Source organism: Phodopus roborovskii, unplaced genomic scaffold (assembly GCF_943737965.1).
Source record: "Phodopus roborovskii unplaced genomic scaffold, PHOROB, whole genome shotgun sequence".
Classification (NCBI taxonomy): domain Eukaryota; kingdom Metazoa; phylum Chordata; class Mammalia; order Rodentia; family Cricetidae; genus Phodopus; species Phodopus roborovskii.
Window position 1 is genome coordinate 2,790,768 of NW_026126484.1, and position 18,854 is coordinate 2,809,621.

The 18,854-nt window shown below is 40.0% G+C and overlaps 1 protein-coding gene across 1 annotated transcript in view; it reads left to right on the forward strand.

Moving 5' to 3' along the window:
* Positions 1-18,854, forward strand: part of Stard3nl (STARD3 N-terminal like) — a 40,461-nt gene that overhangs the window by 11,869 nt on the left and 9,738 nt on the right. The window contains exons 2-7 of the mRNA XM_051194668.1: positions 9,646-9,928; positions 13,088-13,165; positions 13,686-13,763; positions 16,258-16,311; positions 16,418-16,535; positions 18,709-18,804. Coding sequence (XP_051050625.1) covers positions 9,704-9,928; positions 13,088-13,165; positions 13,686-13,763; positions 16,258-16,311; positions 16,418-16,535; positions 18,709-18,804 — 649 coding nt within the window. The 5' untranslated portion in view covers positions 9,646-9,703. The remainder of the gene's footprint in view (positions 1-9,645; positions 9,929-13,087; positions 13,166-13,685; positions 13,764-16,257; positions 16,312-16,417; positions 16,536-18,708; positions 18,805-18,854) is intronic.

The following is an 18,854-nucleotide window of genomic DNA, read 5'->3' on the forward strand; positions in this document are numbered from 1 at the left end:
GCTTTTCATTTTCTGTGGAAACAAAAATAGAAATCCTTTTCCCCAGTAACTTGTCCTTGAACTTAAATTCTGGAGTCAAAGCGGGTTTTTTTATTTAATTTATATTTTACATGTCGATCCCAGTTCCCCCTCCCTCCCTCCCTCCCTCCCTCCTTCCCTTTTACCCTCTAAGCCCTCTCACATGCACCCTTACCACCCTCCCCTCCCATTCCCCTACCCCAATTCCATATGTAGGGGAATGCCATCCAGTTGGGGTCATGTAGATCTGACAGATCATGTGAAGTAGGGACTAGGGCTTCTCTCCTGTCTCTAGGTTAAGGCAGTTTTCCCTCCATGGGGGATGTGTTAGCAAGGTCCTTTTGTGCACCAGGGATACATCCTGGCTCCACTGTCTGAGGTCCCTTAGATTGCTCAGTCCTTCTGGCCGAGACCCATATTCAGGGGGGCCTGAGTCAGTCCCATGCTGGCTTCCCAGCTAATAGTCTGGGGGCCCATTAGCTCCTCCTTGTTCGGGTCAGCTGTCTCTATGTGTTTCTGCAGTCTGGTCTTGTCCTCTCCATCTGCATCTGGGTTCTAGTTTGACTCAGTGTTTATGTATGGGTGTTTGCTCCTATTTCCAACAGGTATTAGATGAGGGTTCCATGGATAAGTTAGTTGTTAATCTCACTATCCAGGAAGGGCATTTATGGTAGCCTTTCCACGGATGCTCAAATTGTTAGTTGGCAGCAGTCTTGTAGTTCTCTAGACCTTTTTCTTGAAAGATAAAATATTCTTTGAAACTGGTAAAAAGAATGTGTGTGTGTGTGTGTGTGTGTGTGTGTGTGTGTGTGTGTGTGTGTGCGTGTGCATGCTTGTGTGTGGATTGCCTGTGTGTGTAGGCTCAACCAGCTGTGGTGTACATGTGTCATCACTTTTTATGTTTACTCTTCATGTCCTTTTCATTTTGAAGAGTATTCACACTGCTGCACTTACAGTTTGTTGACTAGTTTGTATGTGATCAATTACTTCCTTGTAAATGATTACTTATAACTACACACAGGTTAAACAATTATAGTGAGGAGTATGCTGTAATTGTTGCTACATGTTTATTGCAACACAATAAATGATATCATGTGGGCTTGTTTCAGCATCAGTCCAGGTGCTGACTGCCAAGTGTCCTCTCGATAAAGGTGTATTGTCCCCCCAATAGAACTGAACTTATTCAAGAGGTAATAGCTTCCTCACAAGTTTAATACTTGTTAGCATCAACTAATGTTTCTTTTTTTTTTTTTTTGCCTAAAGAATCCCTGCATCCCTGCACTGAGAATTGTGAACTGGCTTTTCTAATTTTCTTTCTCCTACATGTTTATAAGACTTCCTGCCTACTCTTATTTGTTTTTACAATATAGCCATAATCTATTAAGATTTAGGTTTTTCCCTAGCATGAATAATTCCAACCATGCCATTATTAGTCATATATCAATTTTCACAGTCTCAATTTGGACAGTAGGTGGTCTTTCAAGAAATCCTGCACAATAATCTTACAAATAGTAATGAGTTTTTGTTTTTTGTCTTTTCTAAGAAATCTGTATTTATAAAAAAAGATTGTAAAAGTGTTCTTCATAGGTTCTTATAGATACGTAGACAGAAATCCTTTATTATTTCTCTTAGCATACGAAATACGGGATTTTATTATTATATCCCTATGCATTATTGATTCTCTTCTACCACCCCCTTCCAGCTTCTGATGCTTCACTCATATTTTGTATTCTTCATGTTTATGTTTAGCCAATAATCAGTCTTCAATTATTTCTTTTACATGATATAAGTTAGAGACTGAAATTTATTTCTTTTAAATTTTTATATGGTTGTCCTACATACATTTCTAAAAACAAGCTTTATTTCTCTACTCCATTGCTTTGGCATTTTCATCAAAAGTCAAATGCCCATATACATGTGGATCTATATGGGACCAATCCACATCCCATGATCTATTCATTTATCCTTAACCAAAGGCATACTGTTATGATTGCTGAAGCTTTATGGAAAGCCTTTAAGATACATAGCCTTCTAGTTGGGTTCTATTTCAAGATTGCTTTAGGCATTCTAATCTTTGCATTCTTTAAGAATAAACTAAAATTTTTCTTTTCTTTTTGGAGATTATAACTACATAATTTGCCTTTTCCTTTTCCTCCCTGCAAACCTTCCTGTATACCCCTTCTTGCTCTTTTTAAAATGTATGGCCTTTTTCCATTAATTTTTATTACATATGTTTGTAATACACATATTTCTAGATACATAAGTGTGTGTGTGTGTGTGTGGTGTGTGTGTGTGTGTGTGTTTCTAAATGCACAAACACAGCCTGCTCATCAGTCTGTTACTTGTATGTATGTTTTCTGGAGTGGCCATTTTGTATTGGGTAACCAATTGGTGTACTATTCCCTGGGGAAGATTAGTCTCCACTCTCGGCATCCCTTAGTTTCCTATGTTTCTTTGTGAAGGGTTGAGGCCTCCTGGGCTTTCCCCATCCATGCTATCCATGTTAGCATGTCCATTGCCATTGTCCTTGTTCACATCAAAGTAGTCATAATCAGGAGACTTCATGGCTGTAGCTTCTGACATTCATGGGAGACACCTGCTCACAGCAATTCCCTAATCCTCTGGCTCCTATAATCTTTCTGCACCCTTTTTTAGCATTGATCCTAGAGAGTTTTGTATCCATTGGGACCAGGCTCCACAACTCTGCCTTTTAATTGGTTGTGGTTTTTTGGAATGGTCTCCATCTGTTGCAAAGAGATGTTTCCTGGTGAGGTGTGAGAACTGTACTTATTTGTGGGTACAAGGACAGATGTTTAGAATGTAGTTAGGGTTTTTGATAGTTTAGTAAACTGGCTGCTCCAACTCCTTATTCCTATTTTGTGGCTCTCCATAAAATAATACATACATAAGTAGAAGACCTTCATTTTTCAATTAGTATACAAAATAATGGATTTTATTATTGCATCTCCATATATTATTGATCCTCTTCTACCATTTGCAGTAGTGGTGACTGTTTGCTGTCTGGGTGTTGTCACTTGTGTGTGGAAGCATATGGGGTTGAAGTTCGTCTCCACTTTGCACACAGCAAAGGTTCAGTGTATTTGGTTTTATGTTGAGGTCTTTGATCCACCTGGACTTGAGTGTTATGCAGGGTGATAGTTATTGATCTATTTGCATTCTTGTACTTGCAGATATCCAGTTAGACCAGCACCATTTGTTGAAGATACTTTCTTTTTCCATTGTATATTTCTGGCTTTATGAAAAAACAGGTGTCCATAGGTGTTGAACTCATTCAGCCAATAGTCTTTGGGTGGAGTCTCAGGTGCTGCATGCAGTCTGGGAGGCAAACTCTCTATCTTGGGTGGTGGTCACAACAGATGGTAGCATCCAGTGCCTACAGGCAAAAGACTTGGGTGGTTCTCTGACTTGCTTTGTCATTAGTGAGTGATTCCTCAATAAATACCTGATTTCCAGGCAAGAACAGTTTCTTGCCCAAATGGCTAGTCTTGCCACGTTGAAGCCAAACTCCATACAAGTTTCTTCAATGCCCATCTTTCTCTCTGAAGTAGTTGATGTTACCAGGAGCAATTGTGTCCCTTTGTCACCCTAATAAAACATTTTAAATGTCATATTCTGAAGGTCTTTGAAAAGTTTTTAAGAATATCTATCCACCTCAATTTTATCTCTGTATATCTAGAAAACCTAACATAAGTTTTAAATGACTATCTATAATCTGCATTTAATTATACATTACAATTTTAAATGAGCTGTATAAACGTAATACCTAAACAAGATGAGAAATATACATATACCAAAATTGATCTTAAATTTGTATCAATAATCCAAAATCTATACCCATTCAAAATATTCATTTCTATGTCACAGTACCTTCTTTCCTTTAGAAAAAAGACTCGCTGTGATCACTAACCATGTATAACTAACCGCCGTTAAATGAAAAAAAATATTTATAAACAATATTTGGGAATTTGGGCATCATTCTCTCCAAAATGCTTCCTGTTCTTTGGAGGTGTTGTCAATACCTTGGGGAACATGAGAAAACCCAGACACATGGCATATCCTGTCTGTAGTAGTTTGAGGCTGCACTGGGTCACCTGTTTTGGATTTTGGATCACCTGGGCCACTGCATCAGGTCTTGCTTGATCAAACCATATTAGTCTGGAAGGAATCCACAGCTTTTCATCTTCTGTGCAAACAAAAGCAGACCATCTTTTCCAAAGTAGTGTGTCCTTAGACATAAATTTTGAACTCAAGGCATTTTCAAAATATATAAATTGGATTAATCTAGGAGAATTTATGATGAAATGTATTTTAGCAGCTGTTGTTTCCTCAGCAATTTAAAGACTACACAATAACAGTATCTACACTCTGTGTATTTTACATCTTTATGTGTTTTTTTTCTTTATTTTCTTTATTACTCTATTTCTTTTACTTTTAATTTTTTGTTTGTTTGTTCTTTGAGACAGAGTTTCTCTGTGTAACTTTGGCTGACCTTGAACAAACTCTGTACACCTGGCTGGCCTTGAAATCACAGAGATCTGCTTGCCTCTGCCTTCTGGGATTAAAGGCGTGTGCCACTACACCCAGCTACTCTCTTTCTTTTTTCTTTTTTCTTTTCTTTTCTTCCTTTCTTTTTTTTTTTTTTTTTTTTTTTTTTTTTTTTTTAGGACTTTCTCTAGTCTTTTTCTTTTCTCTCCCAAGCCTACATTTTTAAAAAACATGCTATAAACCATTTAGAGGTTTTCTTTTTTCCCTTTAAGTCTGTCTTTACTGCTGCTACCAAGAAGCTGTGCTTGCCTTTGTTCTTTTGTTTTCAGAATCCCTTTTTAAGCTTTTGTCAGGTTTTATTCTTGCCACCCATGTCTAGGTGCCATTTGAAGGTGGAGGTCTCTGTCCTATCTGGTCTTGTGCCATTTAGGCCCACATAAACACATGGAGACATATTAATTGTTAAACTGTTGGCCAACTGAAGCCAACTGTTGGCTTCTTATTAGCCAGCTTTCTCTAAATTATTAACCCATTTCTATTAATCTATGTATTTCCACAAGACTGTGGCTTACTGTAATTTGTCATGTTACTCCTTCAGCAGCATGGAGTCTCTCTCTCATTGCTTCCTTCTGCCTTCCTCTCCCCAGCCTTCTCAAAATCTGGTAGCCCTGCCTGTGCTTTCTGCCTGGCTATTGGACAATCATCAACCAATAAGAGAAACATACTACAGAAGGACATCCCCCATCAGTCCTTTACCCATAGATGTGTAGACTTAAGTCTCTGTCTTTATTTTGATTCCTTTGATCAGTGAGTGTGTCTGTCTTTATGCCAATTTATGTGTGTTTTTTTTTTTTTTTTTTTTTTTTTTTTACTTCAGCCGTAGTACAGCTTGAAATCAGGGTTGGTGATACCTCTAGAAGTTCTTCTATTGTACAGGATTGTTTTAGCTATCTTGGGTTTTTGTTTGTTTGTTTGTTTTTCTATGTGAAGTTGTATATTGTTTTTTCAAGGTCTGTAAATAATTATGTTGGAATTTTGATAGTGATTGCATCGAATCTGTATATTGCTTTTGTTAGGGTGATCATTTTTGCTGTGTTAATCATACTTATCCATGAGCATAGGAGATCATTCCATCTTCTGATATCTTTTTCAGTTTCCTTCTTAAAGGCTTGAAGTTTTTATCATACTGGTCTTTGACTTCTTAGAAAGACTGGCATGGTATGTACTCGCTTGTAAGCGTGTATTAACTGTAAAGTAAAAGATAATCATGCTGTGGTCCACAGACCCAGAGATGCTAAATAACAAGGGGGGGATTAAAGAAGGATTGAAGGAACCCCCAGGGAAGGAGAAATAGAAAAGATTTTGAGTGTGGACTGGGGAAAGGTGGGGTTGGGAACAGGAGGGTTCAACTGAGGGTGGAGAGAAAATACTGGGAGAAATGACTGGAATTGGGGGCACTTGGGAGGTGACGTGAAAACCTAGTGCATTGCAAAGTAGGTGGAATTTACAAGAGTAACCCTACAAAAGATTCTTAGTAATGTGTGTCACGAAGTCTGAAATGGCCATCTTCTGTAACCAGGCAAGGCCTCTAGTGTAAGCATTGGGACATCAGTCCAGCCACAAACCCTTCAGTCTACAGTGTGTCCTGCCTGCAGAGTGCTCTGTGACTGGAGCCTAGCAGCATCCTCATCAAAGAGACCAGAGAGATTTCATCCAGCAACTGATGGGAGCATCTGCGTCTCACAGCCAAACATTAGGAAGAGCTCGGGAAGTCCTATGGAGGAGGGGGAAGAAAGTATTGGAGGAACCAGAGAGGTCAGGGACACCATGAGAACACGGTCCACAGAATCAATTGACCAGGACTCATGGGGCTCACAGCGATCAGGGAGCCTGTAGGTGTCTGACCTAGGTCCTCTGCATATATGTTATAGTTGAGTAAGTTGGTGTTCTTGTGGGGCTTGTGACAGTGGGAGAAGGGGTGGCTGCTGACTCTTTTGCCTACTTAATGGGACCCTTTTCCTCTTACTGGGTTGCTCCATCCTTAATGTGATAGTTTGTGCCTGGTCTTTTTGTTGCATATTGTGACATGTTTGGTTGATGTTCCTGGGAGGCCTGCCCTTTTCTGAGAGTAGAGGGAGGGTGGGTGGATCTGGGGGAGAAGGGAGGTGGGGGGAAGAGACTGGGGGACGTGAGAAAGGGAAAACTGTGATCAGGATATACTATATGATAGAATTTTCAAAAAGAAAGAAAGACTCACACATGCACTGTGCAGGGTGCCGTGTTCTGTCTGCAAATACTTCTGGAGTAGCCTCGCCATCATACAGGATCACCTGTGTTTTAATGGATTTATCAGCAGAGTAACCTGGTGAAAAACACAGATGCACATATGGTTTTACTGTCTTGTGAATCAGAACATCCTTTAAAAACGGATATACATCATTTAACCTATTCATGTTTTGCAGACATTGACACTGTCACTTCCTGTCTCATCCAGATTCCATTGAGAAGAAAGCATTAGCACTTTGTGTGTGTGTGTGTGTGTGTGTGTGAGAGAGAGAGAGAGAGAGAGAGAGAGAGAGAGAGAGAGAGAGAGAGAGAGATTTCACAGTAAAGCAAAGCAAATATTTTCAACTTGGTAGCTTGGTAGACCATAGATTTTCTTCTGCAGGTGTTTGATGTTTATTTCTGATGTTATAGTATGAAAGCATCCAAGACAGAAGTGGAATGACAAAGTTCTAGTAAAATTTCAGAAATATACTTTAGCTGACTTAAATATGAGCAAAAATAATGGATATAGAGACTTCAAATGTATTGACATGCTCTGTATTATTTCTTATGCTCCTGCCATCTTTCATCACAAAAACATGCCTGTGGTTTCCTTGGTCTAAGGAGCATGGGCAACAGGGCAGACCTAGCCCTAACACAATTTAAAATCAAGGTGTGTGAGGCAGAATTGCTTAGCTGTGAATTTGAAGACCTGTGAGCTTCAGAATAAAAAAAAAAGTTAAGTTTTATATAATTTGTCTGCCCAACCAATAGTAGAATTTTATTGACCTATTGACAAAGAAAATGTGAAAAGATTTTCAAATTTGAAAGCATTGCTTTCTTTCACAACACCATGGAGGTAATTTCCTAAAGAGGTTCTCAAAATGTTTTGCTGATTTGCTGATTCTGAGGAGACAAGTAACCCAAATGCTGTGAGCTAATGTCACCCAGTTTGGAGGAAGATAAGAGGAACTGTAGAGATTCTTGGCTGGCTCTGTTCTGAATCCCAACAGCATGACATGTGGACTTAGTTCCTCCTCTTTTAAACAGACTGTGTACAAAGTACATTTGAAAAAACAAGGCAAAAGTAAAAAGAGAAAAATAAAGTTTCCTCCCTCATAGATAATCTTTGCTAGCATATATCACAAATACAGCCTTTTAAGAAATTAATTGTTAATAGGCTAGAGAGAGAAAGCCTGTCTCGAAACCCATGCCCCAAAAATAAAGAAATTAATTTTTATAGTCATTTTTATACACATGTATGTGCTCTGTTTAACATTAGAGTTTTAATCTGGTTATTATAGCCTAAGCATTATTCTAGGTCATTATAAAGGCTTGATAAAAGATCCATTAAATCAGTCTTACATGGCTATTCCAGGTAACAATTTGCCTAATTGTTCCTTTTATTAAGTAGCAGGTTAATTTTCTGATTGAGACTATTATAGATATTTATTTTATGATTAAAAATTTTGATGGAGTTTTTATTAAAAGGCTACACATATATGTACATGAATGTAGAACTACCAAGTGATCACAGGGTCACAACTTTACCGAGTTCTCTAGACACATTCCTGCTTTAAGCCTTCAGTCACTATGCCCCTCTCTGCCTCCAAGGCAACTACTGACTGACCTCCGGTGCTATAGATTAGCTGTTGATTAAATGTCTGTGGTTTGATTAATTTCCATTAAACCTCTAAAAGTAGAGTTACTATAGCAAGAGGTATATTTTAAAATACCAGTTCATATTATTTAATTGCCTTAAGAAACAGTATGTTATATGATGCCATCACATGATACAAATGTATGGAGAGGAATTTTGTACCTAAGAGTGGGAAAGTAGAGAGCAGAGCCAGTTGGAAGGAGAGACGGTGAGAGGAAGTGAGTAAGACTGATTGAGACCATACCATCTTGGGGAAATCTTAGCAATCTGTTTTCAAATTCTCTTTCATCCTAACGATGATCTTGGTCTGAATGCTGCCAGTTGTGTGACAGTTAGAAAGGTGAGCTTATGTATTTGGACACAAGTACCACCCAACTTTCTGTCCACATTCATGGCCGAAGTAAAACATGAATATTGGAAGAGCAAGACACACAAATGTAATCCTCTCACAGGGAGAGGTACCACTGGATGGAAAGCTGGAATGCTGGGCAGTGCAGCCACCACTGTTTCTGTTCAGTGACCTCACCCCATCATTGAGGAATCTTCTCATTTGGATTACTTCTCTTCAGTCTTCTTCTGTAATGAAGCACTGCAGGTCTTGGGGAGCCTCCATATGGAACCATAACTTATGTAGTGTTTGCATAGGACTGGACTTTTGGGGGTATAAACCCTACTTTCCTAAGAAGATGCCTAGAAAACATACTTGTTCATGAAGAGGTGATGGGGAAACACTAAACTTAGTGATGTATTTTTGGCAGAAAACAATTCCTCACTAGGAACTATTTTATAGCTAGCTCGTGTGTTGTTTCCACCATCTGGGAAGATATTTGGTATATGGCTTCCTAGCCCACAGGTAATAACAAGACCATGGAGATTTACCTGCTGATGTGGCAAGGGAGCTGGCTCCAGGTTCTGGGGAATGCTTTGGCAGTGTGCTTAATACCCCGTCCTCACTGTTTCCTACTATAAGTTTGCTTTCTTAGTCAGTGACATTCTTTTCTAAAGCAGCTACTTAGTAATATTGAGTACAAGTGTTACTTCTTATTTTACTTCATCTCTTTTTTTTTTTTTCTGTCCAAACATAAATGCCTTATGACAAAGCCCTGTGGCTCAATTAGACTGAATCCCCCGCTGGTGAGGATGCTTGTGGACACCCACATGGGTTTAACATAGTTTTTCTCTTTTGTTCTCTGCAGATTGCTTCTCACTAGGGATGGTGGAGTTGGATGGAGACTCCTTCAGTCCTCCTCCAGGATGAACCACCTGCCAGAAGACATGGAAAATACTCTGACTGGGAGCCAGAGCTCACATGCTTCTCTGCGTGACATCCATTCCATCAACCCTGCACAGCTTATGGCCAGGATTGAGTCCTATGAAGGAAGGGAAAAGAAAGGCATATCTGATGTCAGGAGGACTTTCTGTCTGTTTGTCACCTTTGACCTCTTATTTGTAACATTACTGTGGATAATAGAGTTAAATGTAAGTTGATTCTTGTTTCCAGAGGTACAGAAGTTTACATTTTTTTTTGTTGTAATTTTTGTCTTATTTAGTGAATTCCATCTTTTTTCAAATGATGCATTGGTTACCTATCTCCTACCTTTTAGTGTTAGTATGTGAAACACACCTAGTAAACTTCAGATTCACTTCCTCTGTGATTACAAAATTTGAATTCCTGGTGCTTACTTTAATAATACAGAGTTGAAAGTGACACTGCCTGTAGGACAAATTCAGCTGTCTGGCTTTATATAACCTCTCTAGGACACTGCAGTGCTCATTGTGCATGGGCTTATTTATTTATCCATGTCTGTGCTTTGGCGTGAGTAGCTGAGGGAAACCTGACGTCAAAGGCAAAAATGACTTATTTCCTGTGCCTTTTTAGATAAAAATTTACTAGATCTTCCTCTAAAAACAAAAACAACATAGCTCAGTGGTTAGGAGTACTGGTTGTTCTTCCAAAGGGCCTAGGTTCTATTCTAAGCAAGGACATGAAGGCACACACATCTGTTAACATTCCAAGGGATCTGATGCCCTCTTCTGGCCTCTGAGGGCACCAGGTACACACATGGTAAATAAACATATATGCAGGCAACAAAGCACCCATATATATAAGATAATTTTTAATATTAAAATTTATGTGGAAAATGCTTCTGAAATATGCATTCTATATTGTGTCTGTTTTTAAATTCCCTTGTTTAAGATTTTGCAAAAGACATTATTTCATCATATTTTATTGAACAAGTTCTAGAATATTTTGGAGAACTATACAATTATGTTGCCCAATAATAATCTATGTAAGTACACCCAAATATAATACAAACTTTGACATATATTATTTTAGATTCTCTAGTCATACATTAATAAAATTAAAATAGATAGGTGGAAGTTATTGTAATTCTACAATTTGGCTAACCCAGATGCTGTTATTCTTAAAGCCTTGGGTCTGGTTGCATGTGTTCCCCACCACCTAATCTGAGCCCTTCTGGAAGACACTCCCATGTACAAACACTGTCTCCCTTATCTGTCAGTGGTTCATTTTGTCCATCCCTCAGCCATTCTTTGGGAATGCAATAGGCTCCTACCTATCTTAAGACCACCAAAGTAGTGTTCCTTCTGTATAAAATTATTAGTTTTCTGTATCCTCTTGAAGATTGTGAGATTCTATCATGCTGGTATCAGTGTAAATGTCACCATCAATCTATCATTGTCTTGTATCTGTCTGCTGTGATTCTTTGTTGTTGTCTTTTACACAATGGCAAGCTCCTAAAGACAGACATTGCCTTACTTCCTGAAGTATTTCCTTTATTGGAACACTACTGTGCACTCAGTAGGTTCCCAGCAGATACTTTGTCAATGGGTTAAAATCATTGTGAAGGTCATCAGCATTGGTGGGCAGGTGGATTAAGCCAGTGACCTGTTAGCAGCAAGAACACAGTCAGAAGCTGGTGAAGGAATGCCTCTCTAGGTGCCTAACTAGGAAGAAAGAACTCATCTGAGAGACATGTCAGGAGATGGTGGCAGACCTCTAGACAGTTGATTTGTATCCACCCCAGTGTTTAGGACCTTGATGGAACCCAGAAGAGTACAGAGATACTGTCCTTTTGCTTGGGCTCAGAAGTGCTTCGGACTCCAGATTTTGAGTGTATTGGAATATTTACATACACATAGCAAGTATAATGACAAATTTACTTGTTCATACTTTATCCACATAGTCTACTGGCCAAGTTTCACTGTTCAGTGGGTCTGAAGTTGAACTAAGACTCCTCTTCCTGTGAGGTCAAGTGTGGAAGTTCCCCTTACCGAATGTGTATACTTAGAAAGCCTCGGGTTTTGAATCAATTAAGATTTCAGATGTGTGGATAAGGGATGCCCAGTTTATTCTGGAAAGATGATTGGAAGAGATTTGGTTTGAATTACAGTGGTCTGCTCGAGAACCCCTGGATGAAAGATTGTAAAATAAGGATCTAAAATTTAAGTTTGGGTTGCAGACATAAACTATAAGAACTCTGCTAATAGGAAACAGAGAGTCAAGATACAATGCACTCAGATAGAAAAAAAGAAAAAAGCATTTCCTTCTGGCCAATGTGTACCCAGGAAACAGAAGCAGGAGGAGCTGTTAGTGCTAGAGAACCATCTTCATGTGGGTCACTGGAAGTAATATTCTGTAGTTTGCAGAGACACAGCTTGAGGTTAGGAGGCTGCTTGCGTGATTTCTCTTTTCTGTGTTTCACTTGTGTAGATCAGTAGCTAAGTAGGTCTATACCTGACTTCTACGCTTGACTTGTGCAGATCAACACATAGATCTATAGCTATGTGTATGACAAGAATTGATCAGTACTTGTCACTCAGAACCCTAAACTCCTCCAGACTTATAATGCACAAAATAGTGTTCATGCTTCTATTCCTGTACCAAATGCAAGTCAGTGGAATAGCTAAGACCTCCCTTTCAATGTGACCATTTCTATTCCAAGTTGAGCAGCTATGGAATCTTGTGAAATGATTCTTCATTGATTTCCCCGCTTACCCAGTTGCCTGTTTAATTTTTCTGTTGTTTTTCAGGCTGTCTGTTAGGATTGCATTTGTAATCAGAAATTTAAGACTGAGCCACACCCCAGGGCTATAGAGAGCCTGCTTGGTCTGCATAAATCACCTAGAATGTGGCTCCTACTTGATTTTTTTTTTTAACATACTACTCTGCACAGTTTAATCTCTAGAATTCGGATGTTCGTCATTTAAAATTCATTTTGGCAGTGTGAAGACCAAAAAAGAGGTTGCCCTATTGGATTTTATTGTCCTCATTTGCTATAACTGTGTTATTGTAGGTCAAATCTGTTCCTGTTTTTTAATACAAGAAAATCTATTTGTCAAAGTTTTAAGTGTCAAGAACAAATTAAAACAAAACTAGCCACAGAAAATGGTGTCACATATGTTCCATGTCATGGCAACTGGCCTTGGGGATGATTGCTATGAGATCAGGGTCCCTGGCTCTTCTGAGAAATCTGTGAAGACAAATCCAACTGATTTTTTTTGTCTGCCTTTGCATATTTTTGAGTTCCAGGGAGGTTTACAGGGAAGCATGTAGAAACGTTATTGTTTGATTCTCAGTGGCTTCTCTCCTCATCTTGCTGCTGCTTCTCCTAGGTGAATGGGGGCATCGAGAACACACTGAAGAGGGAAGTGATTCATTATGACTACTACTCCTCATACTTTGATATATTTGTGAGTATTGTATGTCCTCATTCAGATGTAATGAATTGGACACCAAGAGGCACGGTCCCTTGAAGTAGGCTGCAAATGCAGTGCTCCTTTCCTTCCTCTGAGCAGTGGCCATGCTTCTTTTCCCTGAATTTCCTGCTCACTGGGTGTTCTCTGTCTCACTAAGAAGTTGATGATGCAAGAAAAGCAATGATCAATGAGAGACAAGGAAGGCCAGCAGAGGAGCCCTCCCCACACCCATCCTCTCTCTTGATGAAATTGAGTGCACTGACAGGCCCTGGGCTCAGGGAGGAAGAACTAGTCCCTCTCTCTGGTTCCTCTGAATTCCTATTTATTTTGATAATAGGGACTTGATTTGAAACCTTGGCTGGAAGGATCTAGGGCTGCAGCCCACACTTTCATGTGGTGGTCTAGGATTCAAGCCTCTCTGGGTTGTCCACAGCTGAGTCAGAAAAATGATAGTAAAGTGAAGCTGCTTTACTTGTACATATTTAAGTAACTTTTCTTACCATTTCCCCCTCAGCTTTTGGCAGTTTTTCGATTTAAAGTGCTGATACTTGGATATGCTGTATGTAGACTGCGCCATTGGTGGGCAATAGCGGTGAGTATGTGTGTCATTGTGGGTCATCTTCGGGGCTGGTGGCCAGAGTAACTACAGCAGGCTATACTGAGAGGAGACAGGATTTTAATGAGCTCTAATTTCACCAGTTTTTTTTTTTAAGTCCCCTCCTCCCCTCACTTTATTAGGTTTAATTTGTTAGGGTCTTGTTGCAGTGAAGATAGTTAGTTCAGTTCTGGCATGGTCTTTAGTGAGGAACCTAGAGGCCCAGAATCTCCTCCTCATCTTTTCAGATGGAAGGCAGTGCTCCAACTGAGATACGTGGGAAATGCCTTACTTTTGATGACAGTCCTTCCCCACCCTCAATCTCCACCTGATAGTCTGTATTAATTACTTTTATCATCGAAGGGACATAAGCAACTTGAGAAGGGAAGAGTTCATTTTGCTCACAGTTTGAGGTTGGAAGGCAAACATGGACTGTGATGCAGATGATCACATGGCATCCATGGTCAGAAAGTTGAGAAATGATGCTGGTCTCAGTTCACTTTCTCCTTTGTGTTCAGTCTTAGACCCCAGTCCATGGACTGCTGTTGGCAGCATTCAGGGTGGGTCTTTCCCTTCTATTAAAGCTATTTGAAATCACCCTCACAGGCATGCTCAGAGATTTATCTGCTGAGTGATTATAATCCCCACATGTCCTTAGTCATGTCAACCAACTGTCAAAGAGGGAAAAATCTGCTGTCATTGTCTTTCTTCTGTTCCTGTGGTTTCTCCAGACCAGTGGGCCACCTCCCCAGTCTCTTTTCTTGCATTTAGCACAGAAGCTGGGCACATTCTGTTCATTTTCAGTAAATATTAAATGGGATGTAGAGTCACCCGACTGCCTGCATCATTTTGCCATGTCCATGGGTGTGCTGAATGCTGTTCATGCCTTCTTACAAACCTGGTGAGGCAGATAGAGACAGGTGTAACTGTTGAACTCGTTGTACTAGAACAAGTTACACAGGACAAGTTGAAATCCACCTGTAGCAGTCTCTACTAGGCAGTCAAGAACAGGAGCAGTACTGGCTTGGATACAGTCGTCTGGGGCTGTAGACAGTCATCCAGGGCTGTAGACAGTCATCCCGGGGCTGGTGACACTTGTCCAGGGCTGGAGACAGTCATTCAGGGCTGCCTCTGCCTGTACTGCCTTCCACATCACAAGTTACAACTCAGATGTGCTGTCATTTAGAGTCCCATTTCCAGGGTGTAACTGATCCTTTCAGCAAGCCTGTTCTCATCACTTTTGCTGACATCATGGGAGTTTTGACCATTACACGTTTCTGATTTCTCATAACATTCTACATTTGGCATATTCAATTCCAGAGTCTCTACCAGACTCACGTTTGTCAGACTGGCCATCTTGGTCTTCATTATGGAAGGGATGTGCCCAGACGTGTGTCTGGAGTCACAATAAAGCCCTTGCTTTCATTTTCAAATCAATTTCAGCTTAGATTCAAATGGTACTGAGTTATATCTCAGATAGTCTAAATAAAAAATGGTCAAATACCATTTTTGTTTCAGATTTTAATTTATTTGCAGGAAGGGGAACTCAGCTAAGTCACCCAAGAGCAATAGGTATCCATCTGTAAAGTAAATTTTGTCTGATACTGAAATGTTTTCTCCTAGTGGATTTCTTTGCTGTATGTTATCTGTTTAGTACTTACAGAAAAACTCAATGCATCATGGCCTCTTCCATCCTGCCCATTGATGGGAGATGTCATTCCCTTATTGGCTAATGAATAAAGCTCTGTTGGCAAATAGGAAAACAAGATTGGTGGGACTAGGAGACAAGGAAGATTCAGGGAGAGAGGTAGAAGGAGAGTCAACATGTAGGACCAAGAGAGCAGAACTCCCGGCGCTCTCTCCGGTAAGATAAGACCACGTGGAAGTACTCAGATTGATAGAAATGGGTTAATATTTAAGACAGAACTAGCCAATAAGAAATGCTAGTAACAGGACAATGACATTATATCTAATACAGCATCTCTGTGCATTATTTGGGGCTGGTGCTGCTCTGAGACCAGGCTGGCAGGAAAACTCCTCCTAAAAGCCCATCACTTTTTAGTCATTTCTGCCTTTTGCTCTCTTTAGGCTTCACCATGCTAAAGTCTCAGTTGGAAGAGGGAGCAATAGTGTTCAGCAGGGTGGGATTGCTCTGGGATTCACCACCCTGGGGAGAACCTTATCTATGCCTGTTACCTATCCTTTCTTAGTGTATTATAGTGGGACCTTGTACTGACAGCTTTTCCCAACACCTTAGTGTGAAAATTCTGCAGTTCAAGAGAAGGAATGTTGTATACAGCCACCCGGATTGTATGCCACAGAAAGCCCATTTTTCCTAGAATGGGTGGGTGAGAGGGACAGTACAAATGATGTGGGAGGTAACCAGGCTGGAGGACATGGTTTGCTGAAGCACTATCTGCTCTTGGCTCAGCTTTCTTGTTCATGGTATGAAATGTCCTTTTTGAGGAGTGTTATACTATGTGTCTTACAGTTGACAACAGCAGTGACCAGTGCCTTTTTATTAGCAAAAGTGATCCTCTCAAAGGTATGTGTGGCTCTCCTACCTGTACCATTGCCCTCTGCCGTGATGAAGCCCTTCTTCCTGTGTGGGCTGATGGTGACTACTTTCCCTCAACACCTCCTGTCCCCAGCTTTTCTCTCAAGGGGCATTTGGCTACGTGTTGCCCATCATTTCCTTTATCCTCGCCTGGATTGAGACATGGTTCCTGGATTTCAAAGTGTTGCCTCAAGAGGCAGAAGAAGAAAACAGTAAGTTGTTTGGTTTTGGGATTTGTGTGTGTGTGTGTGTGTGTGTGTGTGTGTGTGTGTGTGTTTCACTTTTAGCCTCCGAAACTTGCACATACCACACTGCAGGGAAATGATGTGGCTTCTTACTATGAGGGAAACTTTGGGTACCAAACTGAGAAAGTTAGGCTCGTGCTCCTCAGTGGCTGTGTCCTAATTGAGAGGAAAGTAGGTGGATAGATGAGTGCATAGTGACAAAGTGGCTCCTCTTTCTGGCTACAGGACAAGACTTCTCCTAGAAGATATGGCCACTGGTCGAACAGACATTCATAAAATAACAAAAATAGCCACTGCTTCCTTCTCCCCAGGTGGCTTGGTCTTTTCTCGCTATTACCGTCCTCGTAGGTCAATAAGCATTTGTGCCTTTCAGGGGCAGTTTTAAAGAAGCCAGTGGCTCTGCAGAGTGCTCTATTGCCGTGTACACACAGGCTTAGGATGGGCAACAGATAGAACAGACACCCCACTGTTGTTGAGCACATACCAGATGTTCACATGACATAGGTTTGAGTGGCTTTGTGATTAAAGCTATTTCTCTGTATCTAATAAAGCTGAATGCAAATGCTGGAGAGATGGCTCAGTGAGTAAGGATGTGTGCTGCCATGTCTGATGACCTAAACTCAGTCCCCAGAAGCCACACACAGTGTAGAAGGAGGAAAGCAACTTACAAATTGTTTTCTGATTGTACACTGTAGCATGTGGTCACCCCCACACAGGCCCCAAAACACAAACATGAAAAAAAAATTAAAAAGAGGTGAACATTAAGCAAAGCCACTCAGTATCAAAAAAATACATTTTCCCCTTTATATAGAGATAGTAGCTTATAATTATGAAATTACATTCTTTACATATATTAATTTATACATATAAATGCATCTATAAGCACAGTATACCATGTAGAAAGATGAGAAGGTAAGGTAATATTAGGTGCTGAGAAAGGTCAGTGCAAGTAAAGGACACATGATTCATGGAAGAGGATGTAAAGCTAATCGTTTCTCCAGTTTTAACTATATTTTTCTTTCTGGTGATGGGTAAATGCATTAAAGATGTAACTGATACAGAAAGTGGTTGTATAGAAGTTCATAGAGGGATAGAGTTTAGAGCTGGGCAAGTGTTTGTTGAATGGCTACACTCATCTAGCTGCATGATATTTTTATTTGAGTTCATTTTACTAAAAGTGATTTTTATGTTAAAATTGAAAAACACATTTTTCATGAAATTTAAAGCAGTATTTGTTATCACTGTAGTGGCACACAGGGCCCATACCTGGTGTCTGCTATGTTCCCAAGTACTTTCTACCACAGTTCCTAACATGACACTGATTTCAGCAAAAAAGCTTCAAGGATGGATGTTCTTCCTCCTCATATGAGGTTCTGTCACTCCTCTTTTTGCTTTTTAATACCATGTTTTTCTTTGAGAAAAAAAAATAGACACCAGGGCCAGAAAGATAGCTTCTCTGTTACAAGCATATCTTGCCCTTACAGAGGACCTCAGTTTGGTTCCCAACACCCAAATAAGGTGGCCCACAAGTGACTGTTACTCCTGCTCCTAGGGAAGATGATCTCTTCTGGTCTATGAATATGTGCACCTACAAGAACATACTTCCACACAGACACAGATACACACGCATCCTGGAGTGCGTGCATGCACACATGCACATAGTTAAAAAAATATTTTAAAAGTAAAATAAACAAATAGCAATTTATTATCTGCAGCACTCTCCACATGTAGGTAAATTATATTTGGCATCTTCTATTTCTCTAACCAAGTCTAGAGAGTAGACTATTTGTCCAAGCTGATTCAGTTTTCATTTCACTTTGTGTTTGCTTGTGGAGTTGGTGTTGATGCTTGTAGCAAAATGAGAATACTCAAGGGAATGAAGGTCTGAATACTAAGCCACTGAATAATTGGAAAAGATTATTAAAACTATTTGTTTTCTGATTTTTTTTTAATCTTCACAGGGTTGATGTGTAGTTGATTAATGAAATTTTTATTTAATGGTTGAAAGATTTTCAAAGTACCTTGTTTTGATAATAGTTTATTTGATGTATTGAAATACCATAATTATAACAGTTAATCTTGCCAGGAAGATACCTGGAAGTTGACATGGCTCTTAGCCTGTGCATTTCTTCTCTCCCAGGACTCCTGCTAGTTCAGGATGCGTCAGAGAGGGCGGTTCTCATCCCTGCAGGACTTTCTGATGGTCAGTTTTACTCCCCTCCTGAGTCTGAAGCAGGTAAAGCAGTCACTCACTGTTTGTGTTGGTCTCTTTTGAAGCACCTCGCT